This window comes from Copadichromis virginalis, linkage group LG20, assembly GCF_057382275.1.
Source record: "Copadichromis virginalis isolate Kocher_CV1m ecotype Utaka linkage group LG20, C_Virginalis_male_GT1.1, whole genome shotgun sequence".
In the NCBI taxonomy this organism is placed as follows: Eukaryota; Metazoa; Chordata; class Actinopteri; order Cichliformes; family Cichlidae; genus Copadichromis; species Copadichromis virginalis.
Window position 1 is genome coordinate 1,151,225 of NC_140637.1, and position 21,048 is coordinate 1,172,272.

The window sequence follows — 21,048 nt, forward strand, 5'->3', positions numbered from 1 at the left end:
GAAGGATTATTGCAAGTAGTCAAAAAATGTAAATATTTATGTAATTAATATTGCTACTTAAGTAAGTTAACCCTGATCTTCACTAATCAGAATATGTACCGTGTAGTATTAAACTGACACAGTAATGTCTGGAGAGAGATATGAATCAGTTTGATTGTTCTCTTCTCTCATACCTCATACAAATAATAATCCGCTGGTCTCAAAAAAGCGGGATGTGTGTCGGCACAGATAATTGGTGAACTGTCCACGACCCAGTTTGCTGTAATTATCTGATGGCTGCAGTATATAACTGTGACCGTCATGTTAAATGTAGAGCGAAAACAGAGTGACAACATCAGGGACCAGGTCGCAAGAATAAAGAAGTTTTAATGTCAGACTGCATGGTGAGTATAAGATGAATAATTTAATAAAAGCGTAGTTAATGTATTTCAGGGTGGATTTTATATGGTTTATCATCAGAAAAATGGAAGCTTAATCTAATCAAAGTTAGAAATACATTTACTGTTGAGAGATTTAACCTGTAAGAAAAAGAAGCTGCATTTGGGGGTTTCTCAGATTTTTAGAATTATACACAAAATTGCATATTTTTCATTTAAATTTTATATCTCGGTTATTGTGTAAAGTTGAGTCTTGAATAAAATTAATGAAGTTTGAATTTTTAAATTTATACATGTGCAGTTCTTTAAAATGCCTGCAGATTTAAAGGCCTCTCCTACATGTGTTGGCTGAACGTGTTTATTTACAACATTTAGTGAGGAAAAATCTGAGGGCATATGGCCACCTCTGTTAAGAACAGATGGGAATTATGGGAGCATTAATGGCTTAGCTAAAGAGGCTATACCCTTTTTACCTTACTTGTAGGACACGGGCTGACCCAGCATCAGCCAGGCCAAACCAATATGAGCAGTTACACTTACAGCAGAATTCATAAGTAAAATGAGATTATTTCTGATTTTGTCTCCATTTGATTCTATTCGGAACTTTTATACTTTTCTTTAATTGTTTTTAACATAAAGACAGAGGAATCTGTTTCTCTAGTTCCACATTTTATAAACGATTTGTTTGCTCAAACATCATCATCATTAAGTACAACGAGTGAGCGTTCACTCTGCTAAATGAGGAGCTTACAATGTGTTTTACTGACACAAGTTTGAATGCACTTTTAAACGGAGACTGAGTTTGAGGAATATTCTTTGACTCTTTCGCGTCTCACGACCTAAAACGTGTGGAATCAGTCACATGGATCAGTTTTGCCCAGCCATACACGTTTGAGGGTCGGGGCTGGAGTTGCATAACTTGTTGTTTGTGGTTTGCACAGATGTTGTGGCAGCATTTTCAACCTGCAGTGATATTGACACGATTATTGGAATAATGATGTATACCAAAGTCTACTGGGGCACTCAGGGTGGATTAAGGTTTCCATAAAAGCGGATGGGCATCCTTTATAGTTTCAGATACTTCCAGGGGAACAGGAGGGAACCAAACTCGTCTCATCATAACAGATTCTGCAATGAACTGACACTTCTGTAGTTCCAAGATATCACTAAGGTCATATGTCACAGTTTGTTTTTTTCTCTTCAGTTTAGGTTTGCGTGAAACTAAGCAAACGTTGCATTGATAGCGTTCTGATTGCATCTGTTTATTCTGTTTTCTTGCATGTATCTTTAATTGTCCGTACATTCGTGTGTGTTTACAGATTTAGCATGCCTCTGTTTGCATTGAAATCCTTGCTGTTGTGTGTGCTGATGGTTGGTGCGGTGTATACCTGTATGCTGAAGAATTACACTTTATGGATTGAGAAGCAAGACTGCACCCAGTGCGTGGCCATCAACACTACCATCTGCAGTGGCTATTGTTACACCCAGGTGACAACTTCTGCACACAGTTACACTTTTCATGGAAACTCAATGATGTAAAGGTTAAGCAAACTGTATGATGGACATTTTGAGAATATTTGAGACAATAAATGTGATGAAGGTAATGATGACATATCAAACTGTAACACATTCTGCGGATTTTTTCACATATTAATCATATAAAAATCTTAATGGCACCTTGTTCCGTTCTCATTGAATATTGTCGTCATCAGCCTTGTTTCCTCATTTCCAGGACACTAATTTGAGGGGACGATTTGGGAGGACTTTCTTGATCCAGCGTAGCTGTGTTCCTCTTTCCTTGGTGTACCGGGCTGCCCATATTCCTGGTTGTCCCAAGGATGTCAACCCACAGCTGTATTATCCCGCAGCCCACTGCTGCAGCTGTAGGCGCTGTGACACACGCACACACCGTTGCGTCCGGACCAGCCGTATCCCTTATGATCAGTGCTTCACGACACTTGACAGTGTGAAGAAACAGAACCAGTCTGCTGTGGAGATCTCACAATACTCCAATACAAGCAGCAGCGCGCTTGCACGGAAGTGATTCAGCTATTAATGAAAATGACTACGTGTTTGTGTGTGTTGATGTTATTGTAGTGCATCTCATGTTCTGTTCTCTAGTTTATTATGATATTGCAATAAAACAGTCTGTTCATGCAATACAGTTGTGATTTTTTTTGTCTTTTATGACTAAAAGTGTGAAATTACAATAAAAACATTGAAATAAACAAATAAAAAATAAATTAAATAAAAAAAAAAAGGCTAATTTGGTTACTGCTTAGCTTAGGGGGTTGGGTGGCGATAATAATAAACTGGACCATGAACAGACCCAGTACAATACCTAACAATAGCAAGAATGATGGTTCCAGGAAATGGGTTCCTGCTGTGAGCCAGCACGAACCATATCAGAGATATCAGGATTACTCGGCTGATGTCTGAGAGAAACGGTTATAAATGTTGCATCATGGTCTGTTTGTCCCGCCCAGTTTTTAGAGAATCAATTTTTATTGGTTCCCAAGTCAGGTCTGAGGCGCACCTAGCTGTAGCTTGTCTCCTTCCTTTTTCTACTCATTCATTAATTTATTAACCAAGACGATGGTGGATATGAAGCAGCGTTAAAGTCTTTATTTTAAGGCGTGCTGTCCCAGCTCTTTTCCGTAAGTAACCACGATTCTTTCGAATACAGCTCCGATGTTTTACTATGTCTTTCACATCTAAATAAATTTAACAACCCGGGAAAAAGTTGCAGGACGGGTTAAAAAAACAACCAAAAAGCAAAAAACTGTAAAGCTTTTGTAATTAGGCAGAGCAGATGTAGTTAACTTTCTAACTCAGATCACAGGTTATTATGAGACGCAGTAGCTGTTTGTTTTTTAATTTCTGATTTTATCCATTGTATGAGTGTATGTTTGCAATCAAGACGCCTCGAGACAAGAGCTGGATTCATCTGAAATGACACACTGCAGATGGGTGTATGCCTGCCTTGATTTGGATATTAGGATTGTGCTTTGATGTTGGTGGGTAACTGACCCTGATTTTAACTTGGCTGGTAATGCAGTGAGTGGAGAGTCAAATTTATCCTTGTCTATGCAGGGCCGGACTTTCCTCTATATATATATCACCTTGAGCTTATTTCTGCTCTTGCCTTGCTCAGTGTCTCTCAGGGACTCTCAGCCTTCTCTCCCTCTGTGCTAAAACAACTTCTGCACTCACCAAATTCAAGAACCATGGCCCAGCAACAACAGATAAGGTACGGACCTGTGCACCAAGTTAGATGAGATAATAGGAACGAGGCATGTTCTAATTGTTTTTTTGTCAATCCAATAGTTTTATACAATAAACACAGAATTTGCCACCTGTCTTTTGCTCTTGTGCCGATGTGTAGCACTTTATTACAGTTATATGTGAGTTGTTTGCTTTACTTTGTCAACAAGTTATTTTCTATAGCTTCTACAAAGAGATACACTAGTATGGGTCACACACCAAGAAGCATAATGAGTTGCTTTCATATTACTTCAGCTTAGTTTGAGCAGGTTTTCTCGCCTCGCCTGTCAACGCCCTTCTTTGTGTAACTGCAGAAATGGTGGGAAAAAGAATGATTGTTATGTCCTTGTCTGTTGCGACTTGCCTTTGTACAGTCTACCAGCCAAACTGATCAATGGAGGGATTGCAGGCATGGTAGGAGTCACCTGTGTGTTCCCAATCGACTTGGCCAAGACGCGCTTGCAGAACCAGCGCAGTGGGCAGCAAATCTACAAGAACATGTAAGACCGGCACCTGCAAATGAAAACTCACTGATAGTTTGCGACAACACTAGTATAGTTTGTATCTTCATAATCCAGTGCTTCTTCTTCTTAAAAATGCGTGTGAATACATTATTGTTTCTACTATGCAAGTTCCTGTTCTTGTTGCTGTGTCATCATTATGTTTCAGTGACACTTATGTTGTAATGACACCATTCTGCTACACTGAATGATAACAACCTTCACTGTGAATCTCATGTTTCTCACCAGGATGGACTGCCTAGTGAAGACAGTTAAATCTGAGGGCTACTTTGGCATGTACAGAGGTAATACTTGCCCATACTTGCAGTTTTTACAAGTGATTGTTTGCCCCAAAGTCCTTTATCTAGTTTTGCAAGAACTGCCATCACCTACATTGGCAGATATATGTAAAGCAAAGAGATCTATGACACATTTTAATTGCCTGACCTTATTTGAAATTGGTGGAACCAATACAACCAGACTGGGTAATTTAATAAGACGCACAGATGCTGAGTCACATTCAGTGTTGGATCAAAGCCTGAGTAAACTGGCCCATTAATGGTTTGGTGCAAGGCAGCGAAAAATGCAGTCAGTTGTGTCACAGTAGCTTAGTGGCAGGCTATTTTGTTCTGTTGCTAAACATTTCCGTTTTGCTTTGCACATTCCTACAGTCAGGATAGTTTCTATACTCCTGTTTTCCTGCACTGGAAAATGTGCTGTCAGACTGATGAGTTAATATGTTTCAGCAAGTCTGCACCTTTGCTTCATTAGGAGGAAGTTTGTCACAAGCAGGTTTGTTGTTGCAGGTGCTGCAGTAAATCTAACCCTGGTAACCCCAGAGAAAGCCATCAAACTAGCTGCTAATGATTTCTTTCGCCACATGTTGAGCAAAGATGGGTGAGTAGCACTTAAGAACATATTAACATCCAGTGTCATTCTTATTTATTTATTTTTTATCTAATCGACGTGTTTGGGTCCTTAGTGGTAAGTTGACAGTGTTCAAGGAGATGTTGGCGGGATGCTGTGCGGGGATGTGCCAGGTCATTGTCACCACACCCATGGAGATGCTCAAGATCCAGCTGCAGGATGCAGGCAGGATAGGTAAAACCATCTACATCTGCAAATCATTTGCAAAAACCCCCAAACAAAACTGGTGTTTGGGGGTGTTTCAGCTCTAAAATACTTAGATTTCCTGTTTCTGCCAGCTGCCCAGCAGAGAGTGATGCCCGCTGTTGTAACAACTCTGAAGATGGGCAGGGCCAGCGCAGTTCTTAGCCGTTCCTATAACACCGTCCCTGGGCCTCAAGCCATGCGAACTTCTGCCATACAGATCACCAGAGAGCTGCTGAGGACCAAGGGTGTTACAGGACTATACAGGGGTCTTGGGGCCACATTGATGAGGTGAGATGTGCAAATGTATTGCCATATCACATGTTTAATCAACCAGTTTTACATCTTTCTGTCTATCAATCCAAACATGTTTGTATTTTATCTTTTCAGGGACATCCCGTTCTCTGTTGTGTACTTTCCTCTTTTTGCACATGTGCACCAGCTTGGCCAGCATTCATCTGACGACCCATCCGTCCCTTTCTATTGGTCCTTTTTGTCTGGCTGCTTGGCTGGATCCATCGCCGCTGTGGCTGTCAGTCCTTGTGATGGTGAGAGACTCATTTGGTGCACTACGAAGTAAAGTGACATTTTAAAGAAGAACATCATTTTATTATTTGCATAATTTATAATTTTCTGTCTCATGCAGTTGTCAAAACAAGGCTCCAGTCACTCAGAAAAGGAACTAATGAAGAAACGTACAGTGGCGTGGTGGACTGTATCAGGTGAACATAGCTTAAATCATAGCTTTGGATTCTCAGCATCACCAACAAACATTCTGCTTGGCTTGGCCTCGATAGCATAAATCAAAGACTAATTCTGGGCTTGTCTTGTTAATTGCAGGAAGATCCTGAGAAAAGAGGGTCCTGGAGCTTTCCTCAAGGGAGCTACTTGCCGGGCCCTTGTCATAGCCCCGCTCTTTGGCATTGCACAGGTTGTGTACTTTGTGGGTGTTGGAGAGTTCCTGCTGGGGTACACACCCTACAACATCTGCTCTGCATAAAAAAAAAAAAGCTGTTTCCAACCTTTGCTGGTTTATTAAATTACAGCAGCTATGCCCCGAGTGTAGCAATGGATCCAGCTCTTTGTGTACCTTCTTTATTGTTGGAGGTTTCGAGTAAAATGCTAAATGGATCATAGATATGCCATTCATTTTAAAATGGTCTAAAAATATGACTTTAGCATGAAGATCTCTTTTTTTTAAGAGACTGAGGTTGAAGTTTACCAGTCTGTGCTTCACTGGATCTTTCTGGGAGAGAGAGCTTTCCTCACCTGCCCAGAGCTCTGCTTCAGGGGCACCAGACTATTCACTGCTTTCTCAGCTTTACTCCATCACCTGCCTTTCATTGCAACCCTAATCTGGTTTTCCATCTAACTGCTCTATCTTGGCAACTATGAGGTGATGGTATTTAATGTTATGAAGAGACATAACTGTGCCAATTAGCATAAAACAATAGTGGTAGAACATTTTTACTTCACTTCCGTCCTGTTTTAAGAGGATAAATAAAAAAGGGGCATAACCTCATCCCAAATTCTGTCAGCTAGGGATGATGGTTTAGAAAAGATGAAGAAGAAACGTTTGGTCAAGAGGTCTCCTGTTCCCCATTCTCGCACCACATACACAACTGTGATTGATCTAAAGTGAATTTTAGTTTTGAGCGCTCACTGTGAGTCTCTTCTACACAACTCTGTGTATTTTTTGTTTGTGTTTTTTAACTCTGCAAATAAAGCCCAACAAGGCCACCTGCAGCTGACTTTCGAGAACCACATTTTTGTGGTAAAGGAAATGTTGTTTAATGGTAAAGACTTTATTGATGGATTCATTTGGCATTTGGGACCAAACGTGGAAGAAAAAAGGTGCTACATGACCTACATGTAGCCATGTTCTCTTAGTCTGTTGTGGTTGTCTGTCTGATTTCTAGCTGTCAGAGATGCAGGAGCACACACACAATGACATGTTAGGCATTCAGAGGCAGTAAACAGTGTAATGATAGATTCTCTGCCTGCTCGACCTTTTCATGGGTTAAAGTCATTTAAACTGTTCTACCAATGTAAATATGCAGGTTTTTCTTCAGTTTTCTCAAACTGTGCAAAGTGGAGCTAAATTAGAGCAGTTTTTTGTAAATACATAAATGCTGAATAAATGTCTGTAAATGCAGCGTTTATTTCTGTTGTTTGTGTTGAGTGTGTGTGGCTTGAAGTGTTGAATGTTATAGTCTGTAATCACTCGCTGATGGGAAACAGGCAGCAAATTAACTTCAGATGATTTAATATTTTGTTTTTATGTAGGCCTGAAAGGTGTTACCCTGCTCCTTTACACATGCACCACAAGCGTGGTTCAGATTTTGGCAGTAAAAGTGCTCGTGCTGCAGTGCTGAGGTAATTTCACCCCGGGCAGTCCTTGAGCCAGCTGGATTGCACACATAACTATACCTTTAACTTAATATCCAGCTGTCCTTACAGATCAAGTGCAGAAATGTGAACCTCTGACATGAAACTCATGCAACTAAATCTGGAAACCTACTTAATCACTGGAGATTTCACTGGTTTTCCTGGGGATCACCATTGCTTCTAAATTGTGCAGTGCTGCATTTAGAAACTACTAAATTATTTGCATTTTATTTTCTAAAGGAGCTTTGCTGTGTCAGCACTTCTCATGATGTGAGGTAAAAATATCGCTACATTTAGAGCGCATCCAGGAAAATGCTGCAGATGGATTTCATTAATGGAAATTGCTAGAAGTGTGCCGTGAGCGTGTCACTGACATCCTGCGTGAACGTGTGGACCGATCCCAAGATATTAAACAACAATCTCACACACTTTAAATCTGTGTATGTGCAAAAAGAAACGTCAATGCTTTCAGAGTTTATATATAAACTTGTATCTGCTTTAATCATCCACATACAATTGTAAATCTACTACCACTGAACACTTTTCCAAAAGGAAATGGCCAATAAAGACCAGCATGTCCTCCCTGTGTGCACTTGTGCAAATGTCTGTGATGCAATAATGGAAGGACAGACACGTGAAGCTCTACAAAACCTTCAAAAAGCTTTATTAAACTTCAAACACCTATATTCCTGAGAGGCCTGGAATGGTATCAAAATAAATTAACACACAATCATCTATGAAAGGCTTGACTGTGTACAGAGTTTTTGAGGTGCACAGTGTGTTACATCTCCAGATTTGCTCTAACAAATAGAAATGAGGAAGACAGCAACAGATTGGTGGCTTTGGTAGCAGTAAACTGTGCCTCTGAAGTGACAGTCTGGTGATAGTCCTGTGTTGCTTCAGTCTTCAGAGTAAACACTGCCTCCTGGCACCCTGAAGTGGTTATCAAGTCTCACTTGTTGTCATCGCTTGTGCCACATTACAATGCAATGGAAAAAACAAAGAATAGTAATATTGACCAGCATGTCTGACGCAGCTTGATTGTTGGAACTTAATCAGCATTAAAATGATTGTTTTGAGTCCTCGTTACAGGATTCCTTGGTACCAAAAGCCTTTTGAAATATTTGGCAGGAAAGTCGTTGCTCGCACCACGTCAGCTTCCTTGGCTGAGCTCGAGTTGAACGCAGCACTGTGAAACACGCCATAAAATGGCGAGTCGAACCCCGTCTGCTACTCGTCGAATACATTTGACAGCTAACTGCAGTCCAAGTCTACAAACGTGCACGCTGTTGCTACATTTATTCACTACGTTCAGCTCACCGACCAGCTTCAAGAAAGGCACATCAATCAGACGCTGTTCGAGCTGTGTGGATACAAACAATCTCGCCACTATTACACTGTACAGCTACTGCCAACATCTGTCTAAACACAGCATGTTAAATAGTAACTATCACATTTAGCACAAACAATGTACAATAGAAAAGAAACATATTTACATCCTACTGTCCTGCCTGCTGGAAAACGTCCTATAGAATAAGCAATGGCCTGATTTAAGCTGGATAGGTGGAAACAACCCAGGCTGAGTCGTCTATCCTTCCCTCCTACACGCTGAGGTTAATGAACTGAGTCAAATATAGAGACTGTTCTACTGCTTCTTTTTGAGGGTGGTGTAATTTTAAGGCACCGAGAGAAAACTGACGCAAGTGAGAAGCCATCAGAGGCCTGGCTTAGATGAGCACATTTAACCACCACCTGTGCCTGTTCTCAGCTGACTGGATAGTTTAGCCTGTAAACATGACCGCTGGGTCTGGGTCTTCTATACAGTGTCTGATGGGACGCTTTATTACATAACAGATTATTTTCATTGGACCACACAAGATGCTTTTAAATGAAGTTAATATATATTCTTTTGGATTTGCAAAAGCACATTTGTGTAACTCTTCAGGTAGCCTTCATGCTCATTCCTGCTCAATAGAGGAATTTGGAGTTTGGTGATCTGCCTAACTCATCAGCACACACCAGCTTGGGAATGTAGTACTTAAATTAGACAACATATTATGCTCGTATATGAACATTATCATGCAAAGTAACCTAGTTCTGCAAAGATATGAGAGTTCTGAGAAATACACTCACTTTCTGTCCATGAGCCACATGACAGGATGAATGCTGCTTTCATATTTGTTAAATAGGAAGTTACATCCAAACTTAATTGTTTGAGAGTAAATACTGAACACATGGAAAAAAAACTGAATCCTTCCAAAGGTAACAAAAAAAGTGCGAACACATTTTTCCTTCTTCTACGAGACGACATGTTGACTGTCTTAAGTTAAGCTAACTGGCTGTAATGTATGTTTACTGGGCCTCAATCTGTTCACTTAACTCTAAAAATAAACCAAATAGGTGGATTTCCCTAAATATGAACGAGTTCTTTAATAAGATCATTGGATTTTGGTCATTTAGTGTAACCTGTGTGGTTTGAGTGGTTCACGGAGTGTCCGCTCACACTGTGATGGGGCATCCCGATGGATGCCTGCCGGATCGAAATACAGCGCGCATGAGTAACGCTCCACACCGATCCAACCAATCAAAACGGTCTCTGAGATGCAGAAATCTTTTTTAAGATCGTGGGCTCACGTAGCACAACATAGCTGTATTTGCGTGTCTGTGTGTGTGTTTCTGTGCGCACAGATAAGCAAACTCAGCAGCTTTCACCTCAGATTGCTTTCTCAGGCTTAAGTTTCCCACAGCCCAGGGGTCAGCGTCAAGGCTGTGTGAAAAAGCTTTCACACTGCTGTGATAGTATGTGGGTTCAAAATTTGTGGCCATTAGGAAAAGCTATTTGACAGGTTGTCTGCTCCGCAATAGAATTTGTACTGTTCCCATTTGATATGTGAAAGTCTTCCCAGAATGCTGTGAAAGGTCGACTGTGGTTGTTTGCTTTGGACTGGAAATAAATAAGCAACAAAACAAACCAAAAGATCATTGCACAAGGGAGGGGATGAGCACTGCAGTGGAAAGGGATTGTTTCGAACATGTTCTACTTCCTGGCTCCCCAGGTGGTTGACAGACAGGAGATGACATTTAATACGAATTGCTGTACAGTCTTTACGGGCTGGATACAGAAGCAGGTCAGAGCAGAGGCCAAGGATCCGTCTTAGATGACCTCCCTGCTGTTGCGAATGGCACAGCAGAGCACCATGCTGAAAATCATCCCAATGATCTGTAGAGCAGCAAACACATATCATCTTATTATCCGCCATCACGTACGTATGTGCATTCCTGACTTTTCTCTTCTCCCTGCTCACCATGACACCAGCAATTCCTATGCCCACGTATCCGACGATGAAGAGTTTACTGTTGAAGAAGTCTTTGATGCCCGTCTCGCAGTCCTGCAGAGGAGATGTTTTGTAAGGCACCAGACTCATTCATTTGATATCAACCAATTTAATTTCTGCTGATTGTATAGAGCTGCTCGAGGTCTTACCCGGGTGTCTTTTTCAGCATCGGGGCATCGGTTTTCTATAGTTCCACAACAGCTCAGCTTAAAATGGGAGGAAAAATATGAGAAGACAAGGCCTATTATAGGGAGCATTAAAAAAAAGCAATGATTCCTCATATATGTAGTTGATCATAATTGTTTTCTTCTATATGTACCACTTTCTGGTAAGAGAGGATCAAAGTGCCGTTGCTGTTTTCATTGTAGGTTTTTGCGTAGAAGTTCTGGACATCTTCAATTATCTGTGTAAGACAAGAAAAGTGAATTTGGACTATTGGTACTGCTTGCAGTTTTCAAAAACAGTGAAACAATGAACGTACCTTGTCTTTGTTTAAGAATCCAAACACTCCTGCTGCCACCTCAGACCCAAAGATGATCAGCAGACAGGCAAAGAACTGCAAAAAGGGATTAAGCGTTTACTACTCGGAAGTATAAAATGCCAAAAGTGCATTCCAGTTGGAGTTTTGCTTATGATGTGTGTGCATTTTTACTCACTGAACCCAGCAGGCACTGTGATTCTCTAACGGCTCCACAGCAGCCAAAGAAACCGACCAGCATCACCAGACCGCCGGCACCAATAAGTATGTACACACCTGGAGGAACATAAAAGGTTCTTGTTAATATGAACAGGAATGGTATACAAAAGATTTCTTGTGTTCATGTCAACACGCTCAGCTTTCCCCCGCATCTTGTTCCTTTGGTGATTAGGTTATGTTACAGAGTCACCACAAGGGGGCAGCATAGGACTAGGATTGTAATCTGAGTTAGTCGTAGTGCCAAGGAAAACAAACAGAGGCATTATAATTTCTGATTGTACTGTTTGCTGTGTAAATTGGTGCTTGGCCACATCCCTTTTTAAGAGTAGCCCTTCTTGTTGTGCCCTTTAATGGCGTCCTCAGTAAATACCCTTAATAGCAAAAGCCTGACTTAGAGGGAGGTCTGAGTGGATGCTTCATGCCATGCCCCTTGGCTAACCATTCAGTGTCTCATTAGGAAACACACAGTGCATCATGGGCTGGTCTGTAGGGAGGAACTCAACAGATCCGCTCCATGTAATCTCATGCAAGTGGGGTCTGTTGTGAGGCAACAGCTCCACAGAGGGTAGTTTAAGGCAGGGTGCTCTCATGTTATATGGGGTCAGGTCAGAGTGAGACAGAGAGGTCTGGTTTCTCAAAGTGCAATACAGTAACCCTGCAGGTTTTTCTTTAGTTGCCTGTAAAGAGTTTTGACAGCAGGAGGTGTTAAATGTGCTGTCAGTTAAGGATGGCTAATTAGCTTTTAACTTCTTCCATCTGGTGACAAGTGATGTTGCTGCTCGCACTGTGCCACAAGCTAAACAAAACTGTTGTTTGGGAAAGAAAGAAAGAAAGAAAATACTGGAAATCAGATTTTCCTTTTTTCCTCTGTGTCCCAACTTATTTTATCTTCCATCTTAAAAATAATTTTCAACTAAAAAGAAAGTTTTGTGTGGGTTTGATGCTATGGAAACAAGCCCTAGCAACTGTTGAGGGTGCTCAGCTGTGGGTACAGCGCTCGCTGTCAAACCCATGTGTAGCACTAGACGCTCAGAGGACCCGACAGGGGCCACCCACTCCGTCAATTCCAATGGACGTCTGACTTCAGTTCACAGGCACTCTCGCAGAAGTGTTGAAATGCCTTAACAGTGTTACAGGATTCTGTAAGCAAATATTTCTCCCAGAGGTAGTCTACCATTACACCATGTTATCCCCCAAAGCAGTTTAGCTGGACTGGAGTCAAGAGTAGAAGCATCTCTTTTCCTAAAAAGAAACCACAAATATCTTCAGTATGACACAAACTATGTGTTCAGCTCATGAAAACCCTTGTAAATCCACTCCTCTCCCCCCCTTCAACATTCAGCACTTTATTATTATGCTATGTCCAATTTTTGCTTCAAAGGTTTGCCATTTGCATGATGTAACTCTCTTTAATTGTCCATATATTTCTCCCCTCCTCCTCTTTCTTTCCATCTGGGCAGATTGACCGATTAAAAGGTGGTGCACACCCGTGCGAGTCCACTAATGTATTCACACTGCACCACAGTCACTTCCTGTTATTCCCACTCATCGCCAGCATGAAAGTTTGCTAATTTAAAAAGTGTGAGAGAACATTTGATGCTTTAATAAGTTAATGCACATTTATCAAACAAGCCACTCAACTGGCACAATTCCTGCCTTACTTCTCCATTTCTATTCCTAATATTCAGCTTAATTGTTAACAGAAACAGCAGACCTTCCCTTGACCCATTTAAAGTGATTTCCCAGCTGCGTTTCTTTAAAACCCAAACCCAAACCGGACTTTACTAGAAAAACAACTCCCAGTGGTGACGAAAACACAATTCATCACATTCAGTTGACAACAAGCGTTTTACAGAGCTTTTACCAAAACCTGCGGTGAATTAACCCACACATGTGTTAAATCAACAGCATTGTGCTGGATGTGGTTCGGCGTATTGTTACACAATTATAACGTGCCAGACTTGGCTGTAAAGATGAGCGAAGGTGCGCTGTGGTGCTCACCAATGAAGAAGGTATCTGGTGCCTTATCGCCGCTGAGCAGAGAAACAGTTTCTGGGTCGAAACGGAGCCACAGTCCCACCGCCAGAACGAAGGAGCCCATCAGCTGGGTGGAGAAAGAACGAGAGGAGACATACTCTCTATATAAATAAATGATAAAAAATAGCTGACAATGATGTGCTGCTTTAATAGTAACCAAACCCTCAAAAATACCAGATGCATTTAATGCACTGAGTTGCAAAAATAAGCAGACTCCTGGATATATTTTACACTGAACTATGTTTTTCATACAAATACTATCTTTTCTCTTGATCTCGGTCACTGTTTTAAGCCAGGATCACAAAAGCGCTGCTTTTTCCCAGCACTTTTTTTTTCCATTTGCAAACCGGCTCTCTCCTTCCTCCTGCTGGTGTTCCTGAAAGACACAACAATCCCTTCACCCTCTTTATAGATTCAGTTTAAAGGAGCAGACAGGCGAACGTGTCACACTTTTGTGTGAAAATGTCTGTCCACATTAAGGGTGGATCATCTGAGCATTTTAGCCCTGGAGCAGAGCAAAGCCATCTTACGTAACACGGAAACACCCTTTAACGACCACTGGCTTCCCAGTGGGGAGAAAATGACCAGCTTGGCTGTGTGCAGCACTGTGGCACCTTGAGCTTAAACAGGCTCTCCTGTTTGTTTGGAAATGTGGTTACATGTCGCTCATATTTTCCTTCATCTAAACCTCTGTTACTATGCATTAAACAAAATCATACTCAAGCCTCTTACTTTCAGGGAGCGTTACACAGCAAGAACGTGTTCCATAAGTGCTGCAAAGACCTTCAACTGGATGTATTTTCCCCTTTTTACAGAGATGTGAGTAGCAGGGGTCACTGTGGATGCTCCACTTACAGATCAGTATAGAGAGGTTTTAATGATCGCTCGGCCCCCTGAGGATAATCCAGTCTAAAAACCTTCATGTTGAGCTTCAAAACAACAGCACCGATACGTGTGTGTGTGTTTGTGTGCACGGAGAAATAAAACGACTTGTCTAAATTGTGAGTATTTAGGAGTCACATGGTTTCTTGGCATCCTAGTTCTAGAATTTAGGTAGACCGATGTTTGTGTGTCTGTTTATGTGTCCTCAAGCTCTGTTAGGTGAATTTATTTGGAGAAAGAAGCTCTGCTGCCAAATTCAGACAAAAACAAACTTTTCCATCTTAATGCTGCTTTTGTTTACTTTGCTCTCTCTTTTTTCCATTTCTTTGCTTTGTATATCTAATCTTCCCCCTTATTCTGCTGACTCCTGTGCCTCTTTCTTTCCACAGGTTGTATTTTACAGTGTTGGTTTAAAGTGAAGCCAGCAGCTCAGCTGTAAAGCATCGGAATGGGACAGGTGCTGGGAAGCCGGTTTCCCCCCGAATCGAGGATTTAGTGTGATGCGTGGTGATGTATGGGACAGCTGAGCTCTTGGGGTTTCAGGATTAGCAGGTCCAAAGTGATAAAGCACAGCGAAGTAAAGGATCTGCAGACTTACTGAACCAGGCTGGATTAGCGTGGAGAGGGGCTCTGGATCTATTTAACGGTGGTATTTGTCAGAACACCTGGTGCGATGGTGTTGGTGCAAAATGTGAAGCGGTTACTGCTTCCTACTGGATTTTGTGGATATGCACACAGTGCTGTTGGAAGAGCAAGGCCGTCTCGGGCTGCTGTAGATCGTGCTGCGGCTGTTTTGAAGAGCAGGTGGTTCTGAGGTTGAACGAGGTTTGTGCTCATTACTGCTGTGATTGCATTTAAAAGCCTTTTTCCAAATCACATTTCAAAACACTGCAGTCAGTAGCTGCCACGCTAAATGCATTCCCATCATGAGCCGGAATATCCCAAAGGTCCCATTAATACCCTCTCTGCTTTCATATCCCCCTGGTTTACCCCCCCCTCCCCCCAACTCCCCTGCCACACCCCTCCCTTGTTTTCTGCTACCACCCCCTGATTATCCCCATGTAGCCCCCCTTCTTTAACCCCACCTCATCGCAGCCTCGCCCTCCCAATCTCACCAAAGGACAAAGACCCACTGTCTCCCTGTGACTATATGCATTAGTGCACAATAGGATGGAAACTGACAGACACAATGAAAGAGAGACTGGAATAGGGATGGGAGAGAGAAAAGGAGGGAGTAAGTCATTAGAAGACTCCTCTGCTTGCATGCACAGACTACGGACACATTTTGTTCAGAGTATTAAAATCTCTCGGGTGTGTTCTGTATAGCCTAAGTCTCCAAAACACCAGTTTTTCCCTGTGTCCCCCCTTCAGTACCAATGCCTTTTATGTCACGGCTGGCGGAGGGAGCCGTGTGGTGTGGAGGAAAAGGAGGACCCAAGATGCAGCGAACTGATGACAGAGTGATGTTTATTTACAAGGTGGTGGTGGTGGCAAAAACAGGCAACTCAACATGAGCAATTACAAACCTAAACTGGGAGAAACTAAAGACAAACCTGAGACCATACAAAAGGGGTGCGGGGCAGAGAGACGCAGAGACAGGAACGAAACACCATAGAATGCAGAGCTACACGGAGGAACGCAGTGATACATGGATGAACGCAGACGAGCCGACGAGGAGCACAGGCAGACACCAACTATAAATACACACACCAGGTAATGAGGAAATGGCACACAGGAGGGGACACAGCTGGAACTTAATGGGCATAACGAGACACAGACCTACAAAGTAAAACAGGAAATCTAGAACCCGAACCGGACACAAGGGGGGAGGACACAGAATAACTAGAACAGAGGGAAATAGTCACAAAACACAAAACGCTGGGTCAACGACCCAGGACCATGACATTTTATGTCTGGATATTTGCAGGAATGGATGGAAATCTTGGTATTGGAGCTTTATTGAGGTTCTTTTACAGTTTAAGGCCTGCTTGTTAAAAGTGCCGTTACATAGTGTTTTTGTGAGGGGAATTTCCATGAAAACAGGGGCTGAGCTGACACAGGGCTGTGGTCTTGGTCAGACAGTCTGTGGCATTATCCACTTTCTAGTTCAGACAAAAAAAGAGCTTTACTGTATATTAAACCAAAAATAGTTTATAAAAGTAACAAGAAAAATCCCTTTCAAACAATTCAAATCCAGCAGTAATTGGTTAAGCTTTTTTTAAAATAGTCTTTTGTCTGGTACATGTTCAGGAAAAAACAGAAGCAAGGGCACATTAAAAATGATGGGCAGCAGCAAAGTGTAAATAGGAGCGACATAATTATGGGTGGAGTAAATGCTATTGTACTCAGCCACAGGCGGGGCTGGTGGAGTGAAACACATCTACAAAAAGTGTTTTTTTAGGCTTTTTACCAGAAATCTTCAAAACAATGTCTTCTAAATGTATCCAGACAGCGGTCAAAGTATGAGTAACCTGCTCCAGCTGAAGTGGCAGCAGGAAAGCAAACAAAAAATGTCAAATAACATGATGCCATACAAGAATTATGTGAGCTGGAGCCAGTGGAGTCTGACATTTACAAGGGAATTAATTACTCAACGTGTCAACATGGGATACCAGTTTTTCTTGATCTCGTGTCCTTTAGGTTCATAAGCCACTTACTTTCCATCCATCCATCAATTTTCTTAATTCAGCAGTTTGAGAATAGGGTGGCTTGAAGAGTTGCAAACTATCCCAGCTGACATTTGAATGTTTCCTGAAGTGATGTCCCTTTAGCGTACTCTTACCCTGTTCTGCTGCATGCGTGTTAAAAGTCCTACATGACCCCAGTGCTCTGTTTTGTTTGTCTTTTAGTTGGTTGGTTTGGTTGCATTAAATACTGTATTCATGCAGGGTTTTTCAGTTCTGTTTCAGTTCTCTTTGTACTGTTACATCTTGACTTTATGAGTCTTGTGGCTTTCATTTGCTTTGGATAAGGTCATTTCATTTCTGTGAAAGACTTGGTACTCTCCCCAGCAGGCGCTTTCATTTTCAATTAGAAAGAAAGTAAATCTTCCTTTCTAATTGATTGTGGGAAAAATATGTTTTTGTATTAATTTATACCACGATTTACAGAATGCAGATTAAAATGTTTGATATGTTTGATCCGTGAAAAAGCAGCTGGCGCATACTTAGATCCTACTCTATTTAGAAATTGCATCGGATGCTCTTTAGATGTAAAAACAGGAGAACAAAACTTTCCCTCAATGTGATACCCAGTGTCACTATAGCTGACTCATAAGTAACAACGTTGCAGTTTGACTGCATCAGATAAATGGTATCATTTGTAACAAATTGAGAAACTGTGGAAGAAAAGATTACAAGCACATGTGTGACCTTTTTAAGATGATAATCTCTGCACAAGAACAAGGACATTATTTTCTGTTGGACTGATAACCGGTAAACTAAAGTTTCCTACTGCACCTTTTGTGCACAACACTCTGAGACAGTGTTTGCCTTGTAGCCTTCTGTTTACCTTGCTGGCTTAATTTTTTACTAAATAGGGCAAAGAACACAGAGCAGACAAGGCAGCGAGGTACTGATGGTCTGTTTACAGAAGAAATATGGTGAAATATACACAATAGCTTGGCCTGCGTTTAATCAGTGGCCTTTTCTTTAACAGGGTTCTGCGGGAATCTCATCTCACCCGAATGGTGGGAGCTGGAGTGTGTGTCTGTGTGTGTTTCATGTGTATAACTACAGTAATATCACTCTTTATATACTTGAGGTAAAAAAACGATTTATTTTCTGTTTAACGAGCTCCCTGACCTGCACTCAATCTACAGCAGGCGGTGCTGGACCAAGGCCAGGAAGATCGTGAAGGACCTCAGCCATCCCAACAACAGACTGTTCTCTCTGCTGAGGTCAGGAAAGCGATTCCGCTCCCTGAAGACCAACACAGAGAGACTGAGGAGGAGCTTCTTCCCGCAGGCGATACGGTCTCTCAATCACACCACCACACAGTACTGACCCACACATATGGTTCTTACACACACACTGGACTTTCTGGACTTTGGTTTTGCACAACACTGGTCACTATATTCTTCATTTCCGGTTAATACTTGTACAGCTGCTGTTATTGTGTATATATTTATTTATATTTCTTCATACATTCTTATATAGTTCTATATTGTGTATTTTGTTGTACAGTTATTTTATTTTCAACTTTAATTTATATATTTTATCTTATTCTTCCCAGTTAAATTTACCCTTCATTCTAATTTGTGTTGTACAGTTATTTCATTTTTAACCTTAATTTATATTTTATTCCTTCCTAGTTAAATTTACCCTTTTTAATTTTTCATATTTATTTCCTATCTTATTCATAGCCTTTTCCTTTTTTGTTCTCTTTAGGTCACGAGCAGTTGTCCAAGCATTTCACTACATATCGTACTGTGTATGACTGTGTACGTGACAAATAAAATTTGAATTTGAATTTGAATTTGAATTTAACGGTCTACAGTCAGAGTATTAGTGTTCAACCGTCAACTGGGGCTCAGGAGGGGATTTCAAAGAAATCCTATTTGCTTTCATCATTCCCTTCTCTTCATCACTCACTCCATAAACAACAGAGAGGACTGCGGCCCAGCGGGAATTGGCGTGCAACGATTATGAGTGGTGGGTAATCAAGCAGACTAAAAACTGCAAATGAAGAATAGTTTCTGTTTTCATTTTTTCATTTGTAACACAAGCAGTCGGCATTCATCCACAGAGCACTCCAACACGCTCATACTGATCTGTTTTCTGTCTTTATCTGGGTCAAATTCAAGCCAACTGTCCCTCTTACACCATGTGAGCACGCACACACTATCCCTCGCAATCTCCCAGTGACCCTTTTCTCTTCTGTCACATTCACTGTCTGCCTCACTGTACATCCTCCATCTCTAAATCTTTAACTCTTGCCTATCGGATGGCTAACTCTTTCTCACCCTGTCATATCTCTCATTTTTACCCCTCGGCATGCAAGTGTCCACTCACAGGTGCCATCAAGCCAGGGATAGTGGAGTTTGCCAATGGTGGGACCAGTCAATCGTAGGAGAAGTGGGACTCATGCAAGCTTTGCTGCTTAGCCAAGCAGGAGCAGCCAGGGCTCGAGCAGCAGCCTGAAATTATGCCATTGTCCCACTGTCACAATGGATCCTTTCACAGGGCGCTGATCCACTCCACAGATGCTTGTTGGAAAAGTCTCTTTCACACACGCAAAGATACACACACACAAAGAAACTTGTCCATGAGTGGTGAGTGTGAACAGCGGCATAAATAAAGGCAAAGTGCAGCCCAACACTCACGGTCACACAAAGAATCTGTAAGGAATGAATAGCCAAACCTGTGAGGTTTATTCACGTGTGGAAAGCATGTGCACAAGACAAAATAACACACCGACGTATATCCATCGTTGGCAGCCACCTGACTGTCTGGAGTAGCATGAGTTTATCTCTGAGTGCTGCTTGTAAAGAAAACAGAAGTGCGAGCAGAGCTTTTCTTGATTACAAGTCAGTTGACAGTTTGTGTTAATGAGGAAATACAGCACAGAGCGCAAAGAGCTCAGCTTGTTTTCCACGCTGCTGTGTCTCAATCTGTGTCCCTCTCTGCCTTTTCATTCAGTCTTCCTTTCAAAAACACGCTTCCCCGGGAAGAAGAAGGGGGGCGGGATTTTCCTCTGTGGAAAATCTGATTTGAGACCGGAGAGCCAAAACTAAAAAACCTCTAGCTGTCACCCTTTCAGCGCCACGCAGAACAGCCCAAACCCGTGCTGGAAAGCAACTAAACAAAGCAGATATTCGTGGGTGAAAACCGCAAAGCGCCTTTGCATCACCGCTAAAACACCACGTGGACGCGAAAGTCTGCCGCGCGGAGTGAGAGTTGCTATTCCGCACTGCTGCACTTGCTCGTCGTTTATTTACGCGCAACTTGCATCTCATCAGCACCGGAACCGAAAACATCCACTTACCCAGAATGTGAAGTTGAACACGAACAGCAGGTACTTCACGCATTTCATTCCTCCCTCCACCTTCCCCATTGCGACTGAATGACACTTTATTCTGTTTATCTCCGTAAAATACTCAGATGGTTACCCTGACGGAACAAAGAAGAAACAGCGGTTCAGCCCACTGCGACAGCGCTTCAGCATCAAGAGACGCTGTCACGGTAGCCTCTCTCTCTCTCTACCACACACACACACACACACACACACACACACACACACACACACACACACACACTGCAGGATCCGCTTAGACTCTTTCCAGACCGCCCCTTTCAATAATGCAGAGGGTGGCAGAAGGGGGGGTTGAGACTGCTCAATGGGGACGTTTTTTTTTTTTATTATTTGCCTGTAAACGGAGACATCAGTTTCCCACAAACGGAATTAGGCTACTATTTTTTAATAAAATTGTAATGTTTTTAAGTTTATTTTGGCTTTGT

At 41.9% G+C, this 21,048-nt stretch overlaps 2 protein-coding genes and 1 pseudogene across 2 annotated transcripts; 2 read left to right on the top strand and 1 right to left on the bottom strand.

Annotated features, from left to right (window-relative positions):
• Nucleotides 1-1,703: 1,703 nt before the first annotated feature.
• On the top strand, nucleotides 1,704-2,421 carry LOC146683900 (follitropin subunit beta pseudogene; annotated as a pseudogene).
• A 535-nt stretch (nucleotides 2,422-2,956) lies between these two features.
• On the top strand, nucleotides 2,957-6,997 carry LOC146683901 (mitochondrial glutamate carrier 1-like). Its single transcript, XM_085443285.1, has 10 exons — nucleotides 2,957-3,034; nucleotides 3,532-3,627; nucleotides 4,016-4,141; nucleotides 4,391-4,446; nucleotides 4,948-5,038; nucleotides 5,124-5,242; nucleotides 5,347-5,542; nucleotides 5,642-5,799; nucleotides 5,898-5,973; nucleotides 6,092-6,997. Exons 2-10 carry the CDS (start codon nucleotides 3,605-3,607, stop codon nucleotides 6,249-6,251), a joined length of 1,005 nt encoding a protein of 334 aa, XP_085299411.1. The 5' UTR covers nucleotides 2,957-3,034; nucleotides 3,532-3,604; the 3' UTR covers nucleotides 6,252-6,997.
• Nucleotides 6,998-8,280: 1,283 nt separating this feature from the next.
• Nucleotides 8,281-20,759, bottom strand: tspan2b (tetraspanin 2b). The gene is made up of 8 exons (XM_085443286.1): nucleotides 20,576-20,759; nucleotides 13,673-13,775; nucleotides 11,631-11,728; nucleotides 11,456-11,530; nucleotides 11,294-11,377; nucleotides 11,124-11,180; nucleotides 10,945-11,028; nucleotides 8,281-10,859 (listed from the first exon to the last, which is right to left on the bottom strand). Exons 1-8 carry the CDS (start codon nucleotides 20,642-20,644, stop codon nucleotides 10,794-10,796), a joined length of 636 nt encoding a protein of 211 aa, XP_085299412.1. The 5' UTR covers nucleotides 20,645-20,759; the 3' UTR covers nucleotides 8,281-10,793.
• Between the last annotated feature and the right edge of the window lie 289 nt (nucleotides 20,760-21,048).